At 42.3% G+C, this 13197-nt stretch overlaps 1 protein-coding gene across 1 annotated transcript in view; it reads left to right on the top strand.

The window, feature by feature from the left end:
- ATXN10 (ataxin 10) overlaps positions 1-12880 on the top strand; it is a gene marked incomplete at its 5' end in the record, with an annotated part of 36584 nt that extends 23704 nt beyond the window's left edge. Inside the window, one exon of the mRNA XM_027904254.1 lies at positions 12194-12880. Coding sequence (XP_027760055.1) covers positions 12194-12381 — 188 coding nt within the window. The remainder of the gene's footprint in view (positions 1-12193) is intronic.
- Between the last annotated feature and the right edge of the window lie 317 nt (positions 12881-13197).

Genomic DNA, 13197 nt, shown 5'->3' with positions numbered 1-13197 from the left:
AGGTGGAATACTTTGCCTTTAGATTAAGGAGGGCTTCTTTCATGAGCTATTTATTTTAGTTTTGAAAATTCAGTTTCTTGTTCTGCTTCTGAAAAGTTGGGAACGTTTTGCTTTACCTTCATAACGTGTGTTTAGGAACAAAGAAATTAAACCTGCCACAGGGTAGCAGAGTGGCTTGGAGATGCCTGTCTGGGTAATGCCAATAAAAAATTTACTCCAAATCCTGTTTTTCAGGTTATTTCAAGAAAATGTATCCTGCTGCAAGGATATATGTTTATATATGTGTGTGTGTATACACACATATATATAATCTATACAAGTAAATACCTGGATAGCTGTGTTCTAGGAGTAAGAGTTTTCAGCCTTTGTGAAAGGAAAACCTGTGGTTGCTATGAACATCCATAAACAGATCCCTTAGTTTAAATGATGTATGAAAATGTAGAAAATACAAGATAATTTTCAGATGCTCCTTCCCAAAGCTGCTTCTGTTATATTCAGTCTGAAAGTCATCTGAGAGGTAGATTGAAAATACTTTTGACTTCATGGCAGCAGCAAGTATAATTGTGGTTCATGAAACTGGCTGAAGCTGGAGGAAATCAAGTTGCTCTGGTCTACAACAATGGCAGTTTGTTTTTGGGAGATGCCAGCAAGGACTTCTGGGGGAGCTGACAGACATTTTATGTCGAAGTTACAGACTGCAACCAAACCAGGCCACATGCTGTAAAAAAGCCTCGCCGCTGAATGGAAGCCAGTGGAGAGCAAAAATAGGAGTGTGAGTTGAGTTTTTAGAGTGAACCATCATAGAGTTGAGCATTTTCACGTACATGTGGCTATCCCATGAGTGTTGCCAAAGAATGCAGCATAATGTCACATCAGTAGTGGTTGCCTTTCTTTGGAAAGCTCCCCTCAGGCACTGCCAGTGCATTAAGTGGCTCGATGTGACCTCTTTGGTTCTGTATTTTCACAAGCATACGAGAAATCGTGTTATTGAGCGGATATGGATCTGTAAAGGACCCAGAGTACTGATGAGAGCGGCAGTGAACTCCTCATGCCCAGTCAGGTTTTGCCCACCTGCAGGATCTTTGGGGTCCTTTCCAACCCAGGCTGTTGTGTGATTTTATGGAATTCCCCTTTTCTTTGTTACTTTGCTACTTGCTTTCCTGCACAAGTAAGTTTGAAATGAGCGAGTTTAAAGTCTACCTGGGCCAAAGGGAAGTGTATTCTTTGGTAGAGGGCTTCAATTTTGCATTATTCCTGGGTGCTGCTGCTACCCTTATCCTTGGATGACACAGAGCACTGCCAGCATCTTACTTTTTATCAGCCTGTTGTGTCCCTGTGACTTTAACAACCACAGCAGACAGCAAGTTTTTAGTTAGCCAGGAGTGGTTCAGATCAGCAGTGGAAGGATGGGACTTGTCAGCACAGGTTAAGAGCATAAATCTGTTTGCTCTAAAATAGTGCCAGAGGTGAAGCAAAGTATCAGCGAGTGGAAGTCAACTCTACCTGTTCTCACTGGCTGCCCCATCCCTGGGAGTGTCCAAGGCCAGGTTGGACAGGGCTTGGAGCAACCTGGGCCAGTGGAAGGTGCCCCTGCCCATGGCAGGGGGTTGGAAGCAGATGATCATTAAGGTCCCTTCCAACCCAAACCAGTTTATGATTCTGTCCTATAATTTTACCACAGATGGAACTAGGAAAGGAAGAAGTCACTGTATTGCCATGCTGCAGTTCAGACTAAATCAACTCCTGTGTGCTGAGAATTCATCTTTAAAGAGAGATTGTAGAGAGTGGAGGGTCCCTGCTCTGGGCATGAGCACAAACCTGAGCTCCCTGTGGCTGTAATTGTGAGGGACAGAGGAGAGCTGGTCAGAGGAAAAGCTGCAACAGGTACAAGGGTGGTTATTCACTTAGCAAGAACAGTCAGAGAAGGGCTTATTTTTTTCATGTGACTCAGCAGATCAGATCCTGTCCCGTTCCTGCAGGTTGCTGGGAATTCTTTGGAGCTGTATTTTATTAGCGACAGTGGATCCCAGGGGCCTGTGTGGCTCAGAAGGGAATCTCCCCCAGTGTTGTATCAGGGTGGGGTTCTTTGGGCTGCAGTACCAGGCCAGTTTTTTCAGTGATTCCCAAGAGGCTTCAAGCTTTGTGTTATCTATCCTGAAGAGAGGGAAAACCACAGCTATTCCCGAGCACTGCATTTGGTTGTAGTAGGGAAGGTCACCTCTCTATTGCTGTCACTGTGGGACAGGGGGATTCTTACACTCTTGAAAGAAGCATTGCAGGTTACCCAGTTTTGTTCTTACAGCAGTGTTAATGGACCAAAGGGGTCTGGATTCCACTCCAGGTAGGATTTTTCAGTATGTTGTCTGAAATGTCCTCAGTGGGATTATTACAGAGCTCCAAGGTGGGAGGATCTGGGCACATGCTCCCTGTTGGAAAGGGCACAGGAGGCATTTGTGTAACCTAATCTTGCTTTAAATCACACTTGACATTTGCTGCCCATCTGAAGGTCTTAGACCACTCTTTATCTTTTCTTGATGCTGCAAACTCTTCAGGGCCAAACTTGGTGAAAGGTGAAGAACTAATCAAAAAAATTATTGCATTAGGCGCGATATTTGGCAAATCCAAATTCCGACTCAAAGACTGCACTTCTGAAGTATTTTACTGCCAGAAACTTCATCTTAGAATGAAAACAAAAATGTGGAGCCTTTTTGTGAGAGGTTCCACAGCTACGAACTCTATCAGTAATCCCAACTGTTCCCCAGGAACAACTTTATTCGTATCAAATGCAACATTCTCCTCATATGAGAAAGCCTTGAGACCACAGAAGGAATGCAGTGTGCAGAACAGAAAAAGTTATTCCAAGAAATTAAAGCATTTGCCCTTTTTTGTCTTCCAGAAATGACCACAGATTACACTTTGTGTTTGGACATTTACAATTCCTAATAGTATATTTCATGTTGCAAGTTCTATAATTTCTAAAATTCATTTTTCTAGACCATCTGCAGGATGATTAAAATACTGAAAATACTTTAAAAAATATTGAAATTCAGAGGTTGGGGTTTTTTTTGGGGGGGTGGTGGTGGTGGTATTATTAATTTCCTTGGGAATTTATAAGATACTGAAGCAGATGTGCAGAGATGTGAATATGAATCTATTCTTTAGTATCTCATTCCTGCCCAACAATGAGTTGTGACCCAGGAATGCTGAGTGACAACAACCGTCATGAAGAAGCGTGTGATGTTCAGGGTCCCTGTGAAAGCTGGAGGAAGTGTAACAGAGCTGTACAGAATGCAAGAAGGCTCTTTCAAATGTTACATTCTAATATTTCTAATCCCCTGAGAGGAGTAATCTCTGTAGGCACCCACTCATGCATGTAAAAGTGAGGAATTAAAGTTAATAACTCTATTTCTAAACCAAATATTGTCGTATTTGTCCTCTGCCCTAATCCTCTTGGTGAACTTAAATCCATGACAGGCTTCAATTCTTGAAAGAAAGCAGATCTTTAGTTACCAGGAGGACATCCCTCCCCCACCAAAAAAAAAAAAAAAAAAAAAAAAAGAGGGAAATGAAGAAAATATATAATATTTCACTGCTTTTATAGCTCAAACAGCTTGCTTGGTTTTTCTGCAGACTTTCTTTTGACAAATTCCCCTCTGGGCTGAGACAGAGCACTAGAAATTTGAGAGCCAAAGGTTTTGGTTTGGTTTTTTTTGTTTTTGTTTTTTTTGTTTTTGTTTTTTTTTTAAAGTAAAGCTAGGAGTGGTTCAGAAATATTGTTGAGAATGGAATGCCTTCTACAACCACCTTGTCGTATTTCAGTCTGTTGTCTTGACATTTTTTCTTGTGCATACCTCCAGAGAATATTGGGATGTCATCTGGCCGGTGCTTTACATAATAACTTTTTTCTGACATGTTCCTGTTGCCCCATTTTTGGTCACTGTTATTAGAACAGTTTTACCTTCAGCTGGTGAACGCCTTGTCCTGTGTAGCTCCTTCCTGAGCCCTCAACGATTCGCCCTCCCTGCCTCGGATTTTGGCTAAACTGTTCTTTTGATTTCCAAATGGTTCCAAACCTAACCTTTCCTATCACTCAGGGTGTATCTGCAGTCCATTCCACTGACCTCGTGGGTTTGTTCCTGTCTCCTGGTGTGTGGAGATTTCCTGAAGGAGATGCAGCCATTTCCTGAAATCCTAGATGGAATTGTGGCTAATGGCTATTTTGCTAAACTCATACTTGGTTATAATTTAGTTGCATCTTTCCAAACACCCGTTTATTTTAACCACTGTTATTTTTGGGTGCACACTGGGCATCAGTTGGTGTCTGTGAGGATGGAACTGGAGGTTCATTTACCTTCATTGTTTTGATTATTTGTCATAAAGTGACATTTGAGATGACCAGAAGCAGCAGGGGGGGGACTTATTCAGAGACCCTGAATCAATAAAATACTCAGGTATTTTGCTGAAAGATAAGCTGGCATACAGATCCTTGTGGAATCCTTATAAATGGATGGATCCCTAGGGATTATAAACAGAAAAAGAGCTTCAGTCCAGATTGTATCAGCTCAACTTGTCATCTACCTTAGAGTGGTAAGTTATAATTTGCCACATGCCAGGTATGAGCCAGGTTGGGTTTTTAAGTGTAGTGCCAAATTCTTGAAAGTATTATTTGACTTCTATAATCTCCATTTTAAAGCGTTTTAGAAAAGCTGTTTATTTCTCTATGCAGGCATGTAAATGCACATGAATATATTTCTGTGTCAAGGGGGAGCCTTTTTCTTTCCACGTCCCAGGACATTTAAAAGAACCACTCCAGTGATATGTAATCAGTTTGTGGACACAGGTACCCACCCCCCTGTGCTTCGTATCTCAGTGTTTGTGGCAGGTTTTAATAGTAACTTGATACACGAGTTTCAACTTGATGGAATTTTTGCATTTTTTTTTCCGTACCTGGGAAGAGAAGATAAGCTGAGGCATTTTTAACAGTTAGGTAACAACAGTGGAAGGTTTTTCTTTGTAACATAACAACCTCCTAACACTGGTACCACATTTAGTTGTCATGAACTCCTAAAGTGGGGTTAGTATAAGAGAAGGAGCTGTAAGAGAATATTTTGACTGTGGAGCACTAACTTGAGATCGATCAAGAGTGTGATTCTTTCTGTTTTAAAAACCAGATGATTTATAGTTGCTCATAAATTATGGGTTTCTATTAAAAATGTAAGTCATAATTTAAAAAAAAATTGGCAGTCTAAGCAGCACAAATGAATGTGTCATATTCATGGTTTCAAGCTAGTATTACAAGTCTGAGTATAGGGCAAAGGAAAACAAACTAGAGGTTATGGCTTAATTTTTTTTGGAAGTTCTGTAAGTTTTGGCATAAGAGACATTATAATAAAAATAGCCTGACAGAGCTAAACATGTCCTATGGCTTTTGTAGCTCTGGAGTGCTTGACCCAAATTTTGTGTTGAAGTTCATAGTATGCTAAGGTGTTTTGGCACTGAGGTTTTTAAGTCCCACAGAGCACAAAAGGCAGCACACAGAATATAGATTAAATGTTTAGCTGGCAGGCATTAGAGGCTAATAACAGTCTGGGTGTATAATATTGCTCACTGTGTCTTATGTGAACTGCTAACCCAGAAATACCAGTGATCTGGGGAGAAAAAACCCCCATATTGCTGCAGGTAAGAAATGCCTCAGTAACCCCGAGTGCTGGAGCTGTAAACACCATTTAATGACCGTGGGGTGCCGTTCAGCTGGACATCACAGAGTGTGGTTAAAGCCTTGGAGCTCCGAATGAGCCACGTGCTTTGCTCTGGCTGTCAGGACTGGACAGTGCTGAAAATGGCCTTGGGAGCTCGGACTGCACTGCTGGGAGCACAGCTGGGAGTGAGAGGGCAACTGGAGTTGCTGCTGGTTTTCACTTTTTCTGAATTACTCATAGCCGGGGGAGCAGGCAGCTGCCCTGCACCTGGAATCAGACATAACAACACATTTGGGCAGAATGTTTTACCTAGCTCTGGTGCCTGTGCTTCCAAAGGAATGCTGAAAAATCCAAATGGAGGGAAGGGACACAAGAATTTTGCAAAGCTTGGAATATCTCCCTTTCTTTAGTTCATGGTAACTTTCTGATTCATGCTAATATCCCTTTCTGGTTCCTTTCTTTAGTTCATGCAAAAGATGCTTTACCAAGTGCCTTGGTTATGATGTGGAAATTGGTTTTTAAAAATCTGTAATGAAAATCAATGTTTGGAAACAATTCTGAACAAATCTAAACCAGAAATGAATCACAGGCTGTAACGAGTGAGAGGTTCACCTCCTGGGACAGTTTATTTAGGGACACAGTGGGATCTCCCAGTCAGTGCAGGAATTTCCTTGGAAAAAGGTGGGGAAATATCTTGTACGTGAAATGGAATTGACAGGGTTGATTTCAGGAGGTGTGTTTGTGTGCAGAAGTGCTGGGCAAAAGAGCTTTAGTTGTCCATTCTGGTCTTAAAAGGATATTTGTTGTCCGTAGACACTTAAATGGAGTGAGCTCTCAGTGAAAGTCATAGGCGAGACTTAACGTTCCTGTCTGCTGGTTATACAGAAGGTATAAGTCCCTGTATCCCACAGGGCAAACTTAAAAAAAATAAAAAAGGTGCATCATTGCAGGTGATGGATAGGATGCTCAGAGACAGAGCTAAAAACAAGCAGCCAGGAAGATGGTGCTTGTCTGCAAGAGGAAGGCGGAGCTCCTGGTGTGGGAGGTTAGCGAGGGCCTGGGGAGTGGAAAAACTATTTAATGTGCAATTATTTTCTGCTACAGATGCTTCCTATTTTCTGTAGGCTGTGAGTCACAGAGAGTGTTGCCTTTGTACTGAAACTGTTTGGGTGACTTTAGAGTGAGTGGTTCAAAGTCGGGAGAGGGAAGGACAGGCCAGGTGAGGAGAGGGAAGGGGAAGGACCGGCTCCCATGGCACACGGGTCCAGTGAGGCTCTGCTGCCACGCTGTGGCGGCGATGGAGCCTTGTTGGGCACGGGATGGTCCAGCCCTCCCACCCATCCCTTGCACCAGGTGAGAGGTACCTGCAGTAGAAATGAATCTTTATTTTCCCTTTCCCTGTGTTACGGATCGTATCCCTAATGAGTGGGGGCAGGAATAAAAGCCTCTCCCAGCATCCAGGGGCACCTCTGTACCTTGGAGGCTTCTGGGTTAAATGGGTTGTGAGGTGTTGACTCTGCAAGAGCAGGGCAAGGAAGGAGGGACGTTGCCAGTTCATACAGTACTGCCCATTTCTAGCTTTTGAAAGCTCACTCAGTCACTCAAAGCGTGGTGACTGCAGTCTTAGGTGGCAAGAACTGCTCTGGAATAAAAGAAAATACGGGCAGTTGGAATATTGTAGACTCTTTTATTTTACCTTCTAGGTGGAGTATTTTAAGTTTGTATAGGCTGAGTTCCTGAAGTTTTCTGATGCTGGTGATTCAACGTGAGGTATAAATAGAGTCCAATGCATTAATTCTAAAAATATAAATTAGGCTCTTAAAAATAAGTAAATTAAGATAAAGTCTTTAGTTCTTTGCATTTTCTGTTACTACATTTTTGGCAATATCTTAAGCATGAATAGAATTCACTTTAAAAGGTAGAGGAGTTGTAAGGAGTTGCCATCACCTTATGCAGCTCGTAGGACTTGCTAAAACTACTAAAACCCCCAACAGTAAGAAACCTGTAGAGCTTTGTAAGTGATTTGGCTGATGGTGGGAACCAGAACTGCCTGTCTGCTGCACGTGGGCAGTCCCAGCACATCGCTCCCAGCTGTGCTGGGCAGTTGTGGTGGTTGTCCAGAGATCTCTTTAATGGGGAGAGGGGTTATCTTCAAGGTGCTGTGAAACAAAAGCACTTAAAAGGACTGAAAGGCTTGAAGGGGAAATGGTTTGTCTTTTCGTTGTGGTCCAGTCGTGTCTGCAAGTGGAAGTGACTCTTCCAACATGACACTTCCGTATTTCAGTCCAGTCTACAGAAGTTTGAGTGAAAATTGGGTTATTTGTTTGAAGACCAGAAAGAAACACAATTAACGAGAATTGTGTTTTTGTTGTCTCTGGGTTTTAGACGTAGAGACCTGTTCCAGAACAGGTGGTATAAAGTTGGATGGCTTTAGCTGTGGGTTGCATAAACAGTCCATTGGATGAGGGTTCCAACCCATGGGAGTTGACTTTCTTAATAAGGTTTTGTATCTCCTTCTATGTTTGATTAAAATGCAGTTGATATTTAAATAATAAAAATCCATTTTAAATGAGGTAATGGGATAGAACAAAGAATATCCTCTTTTTCTCGTGAGACCTAATTACTCTTAAGGAATAAAGTTCCTAAGTAGTAATTTAATTATGGAAAACTGACTGTAGTGCAGGGAATGGTCTAACTTACCAAAAAAAGTCCCTACACTGTGTAATAAACCGCCCACCAAGAATGTTGTATTTAGAGATTTCCTCGGTATTAATAACTATGAAGGGGACTTAGGAAAACAGATGTATGTATGTCATTCTCCTTGTCATCACTCTTCAGTATCCTGTATTAGTTAATGGTAATACTTCTAAAACTTGCCTTTTTTAAGAAATAAACTTCCACGGTTCCTCGTGCTTTGTCAGCCCCAAACCTCGTTAACAATTTGTCTGCTCTCTGCCATACCTAGAATCCAAACTGCTTTATGGGGCAGTTTTGTAGGGGTCCTGATCGCTGCATTGGGCTTGTCAGGAGAGTTCAGTCCCAGCTGGGTTGGGAATATGGGAGTGAGAAGCTGGAATCCCCTCTCTGAGAATTGGTCTGCATGTCCTGCTCCGCAGTAATGCATGGCCATGGGGTGTTGTTTAGGGACTCGTGGCAGGGCATGGGGGTACTTTCACACCCCATTACACCTACAGACTAATCACTGGGCTCCTGCCTTGACTCCAGCAATGTCTTGGACCACAGTCCAAGGGAAAAGAAGCAGGAGAATTGTGAAAAGTTTCCTTTGCAGTCAGTGGACCAAATTCCACAGGATTTAGTGGTGTCAGTTTTCATGGCTTCCAGGTAGTAACATTTCTCATCCCTCAGGGCTGATCATCTCCACCTCTCTTTCTCTGTGTTCCCTCCTCCCTGACAGTTGAAGTTACAACCCAGAGGAGTGGAGATTATTTTAAATTTTAAATTGTGGAATTAAGCTGTTACACAGGTATGGAAGATAAGGCAAGTTGATCCACTTTTGTTATTGTTTGTATAGGTCAAAATAGCGTAGGAATCCCATAGCACACTGTACTGAAGGGTTTCGGAAAAGGGTTGCTCTAAATGCACAGAAATGTTTGCTTTCAGTCCCTAAACAGGTAAGTCTGGTGATGAGGTTTATGCAAAATGAAATGAATTGTTTTCTTCTTTTTGTACGCCCTCTTCCCTGTGACAGAATATCATCATCTTCTCTTGTCTGAAATGTGAATTTATTTGAGAGTGCAGTATACCCTGCTGGAAAAATCCAGACAAGTCTGTGCCATGAGATGTGCTGCACTTGCCGTGTTTCTTCTCTTTGGTGCAGTTTCACAACAAACAGGCTCATGCTCTTATTTGTAGTAGCTATGGCAACTTTAGAAGCTCTCTTTCTAAAGCTGAGCATACAATAAAGTGCTTAAAGTGTTGGTAGGATTAGAGACTCTCGAATATGTTTAATTTTCTCCCTGTGTCTCTGTCTTTGGAGAGGAGCAAGAGGGTAATGTGAGTATTAGCTGGGGCCTGGCTTTAATCTCGCTGACACTCAGGTCTGCTCTGAGCCCCCCAGAGGCTCAGCCTCCCCCAGCATGAACAAGGGGTCATGAATATTCATGGTAAGGGCACAATGGGCAACCTACAACAGAAAGGAGTTTGTGAAGGAGGGGAAAATGTTATTGAAACCGTTCTGCAGCTTCAGCTACAGTAGTCAATAATGATAAATGCCGGAATGGTGATAGAGCTCATAAGATAATGGGGATGTCTGAGATATTATGTAAGCATGGGTGGATCTGGTAATGGAGAAACAGCGTTTGCTGTGGGGTTTAGTGGTGGGTTTGTGTTGAAGGACATAAGGGTGATGGTAACAGGATTATTGCCAAGGTTAATGCACACAGGCATTTCTGCGAGTACTTTTGTGTCTGTGTGGCACTTGGTGAGGCTGAGAACTGCCACTCTGAAAATTGCTGTTATTCTTGAAGGAGGTTTTTTTTTTTTTTCTGTAAGTTCTGTGTTTTACAGAGAGCTGTATATTACGACCACAAGAAAGATCTGCTCCTCATCCCAGGAGCAGAGCCAGGGAGGGTGGTAGCATGTTTCTCACAGTCCATTGGGAGAACTTCGTGTTGCTTTTTGGCACTTGGTGCCATGTCCTAAATCAGACCTGGGAAAGACCTGCAAGGTTTCACCCTTGGTTCATCAGCATTCATGAGCTTGTCTGCTTTGCTGTTCTGAAACCCGTTCTCACCTCTGGTGCCGCTGACTGAGAGTCTGCTCGTATGTGATTATACTTCTTTGGCATTTTTTTGTTTTATGTGCTCACATGTCATCTTCAGTGGAAATGCTCAGTTTATGTAACTTCAGTGTGGCTTGGAACTTTTCTTTTCACTTAACTATAGTAGTGATGTACTGACAGAAGAGAATACATTGATATTCTTTGTCGAGTGCACCTGTTAAGGCCTTGATGTGATGCATACATTTTTTTTGGTCCTAATTTCTCTCCTCTGTCATTACCTCACACTGGAGTTTTTTGAACCTAGAAGGTGTGCAGCATGTTTCCTGGCAAAGTGTAAAGAGCTCTGTCAGAGGAAAAAAAAAAAAAAGACCTCATAGTTGTTAGTGCTTTGTCATTTTTGATTTTCAATTCTGGACTTCTTGACTGTGAAAATAAATATAAACTGCTATTGAAAGGCAAGAGACTGTTTCACTGACCCATGCCAGTGCAAGGCTGTTCCCTGCCAGGTGTGTCCAGGCTGCTCTTCATCCAAGCCCTTCTCTCTCGGTTGGAGATGTGTAAGATAGATGATGTAAGATTGTGTAAGGCCAGTTCCTCTCTTCTGTTGTTTTGTCTGAAGTTCCCATTTTCCCCAGCTGAGGAGTTTTTCCCTCCAGTCACCCCCTGGCAAATGCCAGAAGAACACCATCTTATCTCTGTGCTTAGACACTCTCCAACCCAAAAGACGTCAAGGAGATGAGTAAATTATGCATATTCCTCTCCTGGATGTGAAGCTACATGTAGTAAATAATTGGTGCCCTGCAGGCAAACCACTTGTGTGATTCAGAAAGGGTAACTTGGGAAAGATTATATCAAACAACCTTTCAGCTGCAGAGCTGGGACCAACATCTCTGACACTTCATAAAATGAACACTGTAGTTCACTTGGAAGATGCCTGCCTGATAATCCTGGGAATTTAAATCCTTTGTCTACAACCCTGACATGTGCCTCAATCCTGGCCCCAAGGGACCACCTTAGAAGGTGAATAAGTTGCAGCTTGTGCCCGTTCCAACGTCAGCAGGAGCTCCCTGCTGGTGATCTTGGGGTCTGGTCTCCTGGAAGGTGTGTGAAAACTCCCAGGCACAAAGGACCCAGCTTAAGTAACATTAGAAGTTAAAGACTTTTAAGTGTCTGTGACATTATTTGTGCTATTTTCAGATATTAGCCTGGATAATTTCTCTTTTTCTACCTCTCTTCAGCTTTTGCAGTGAAAATAGTAGTTGTCTTTCCTGAACATGATTTACAGCTTATTTTGTTTGTCAATGCTTGGAAGTGTAATGTTGAAGTGTGACTGATTTTTTTTTTTTTATTTAATCCCATTTGGAAGATCATTGGAATATTTCAATTCATTTTAGTTTTGGTTTGAAACAGTATCTCCACTTAATTCTTGCAGTTCGTTTGTGGTTTTGTTAGGGTTTTTTTCTTAACACAAACCCTGATAAACTTGCCTGAAGTTAATGGACATACCTCATTCTACTAAAAATTAATATATGTATAAAACTGAATATAAATTAAGTTGTGTCATATGCAAGTATTTGCAGGTTCAGTGTCAACACCTGTCTTAAATGTCTTACTTTTTCAAACCCTTGATTTCTGCCGGGTTTTGGGGTTTGAGGGATTGGGGGAAGGCAGAGGGAGGGAAACGCAGTAATAAATCACAATAAACAATGTTTCATCTCTAAATAAATAACCAGTCCTTGACTCTGCCCCCCAGTTGTGAACCAGTGGGCAGTTTTTGCCATCCGGAATCTGACGGAGCAGAACGAGCGGAACCAGGAGCTGATTGCGGGGCTGGAGGAGCAGGGGCTGGCCGAGGGCTCTGCCCTGGAGAGCATGGGCTTGGAGATGGAGAAACGGGAGGGCAGGCTAATCCTGAGGTCTGCCAGGAAAAAGCCCTCCTGAGCCAAGGCGTATTTCTCTTATAAAATAGTTTCCACCGCTCGGCCAGTCAAGATTTCCTCCTTTTCAGTCCCAGTCTGCTGGAAGTGTTACATTCCTTGTCAGAAGAGCTGCCAAATGATGCTTCTGCCTCGCTGTTGTAAACAAAAGCACACCTCTGTGTTTCCTGAACACTTGGGTAAATCAGCCTGTGCAACAAAGTCCTTCTTGTCAGTGGGTTGGAATTCTTGTTTCCTTAGTAGAAGGGTGTGATAGATGCAGGATTGAGTTGTTATAATTTCCTTTGCTGGAGATAACTGTTGTTAAAAAACTCACCAAAGATAGGGCTTCTTTGCAGGCTGCGCTCTCCATGTAAAAGATCTGTGCTGAGTCAGGGCTAAACAATCAAAGTTTTCAGTCATGGGACTCAAATATCTCTATTTATAATCTAAGGATCGACGGGATGTTTGTTGTACATAAATATTTAGTGAATTAAACACAACATGCCTTCTGTGTAATTAAATTATTAGTAAACCTTCTTTTCTACCTTGTTACCTTTCAGTCTTCATGACAAGTGTATTAAAACCAAAGCTGAAGCTGTTGTGGCAACAGATGCTGCATTCCTTTGCACTGGGGCATGTCTCTGTTTTGGAGACTTGGGTGTTTGTTTGAATTTTATTTGTTCCTTTGGAGGGTAAGTCAGCCCACTTTCCTTTTATTTTGCACTTCTCATGGGTTTTCTGAACTCTGGCAGACTGCTGAAGAGGTAGTTTCTCACTGTGATTAATTCTAGGAGTTTCTTTTCACCCCTCTGCCTTTCCAAAACATTGACAAAACTCA

The sequence above is a fragment of the Empidonax traillii genome, unplaced genomic scaffold, assembly GCF_003031625.1.
Source record: "Empidonax traillii isolate 1590-97213 ecotype Southwest subspecies unplaced genomic scaffold, ASM303162v1 scaffold1028:size206112, whole genome shotgun sequence".
Classification (NCBI taxonomy): Eukaryota; Metazoa; Chordata; class Aves; order Passeriformes; family Tyrannidae; genus Empidonax; species Empidonax traillii.
The sequence above is the reverse complement of the archived record's forward strand: the minus strand, read 5'-3'. Positions and strand labels throughout refer to the sequence as shown.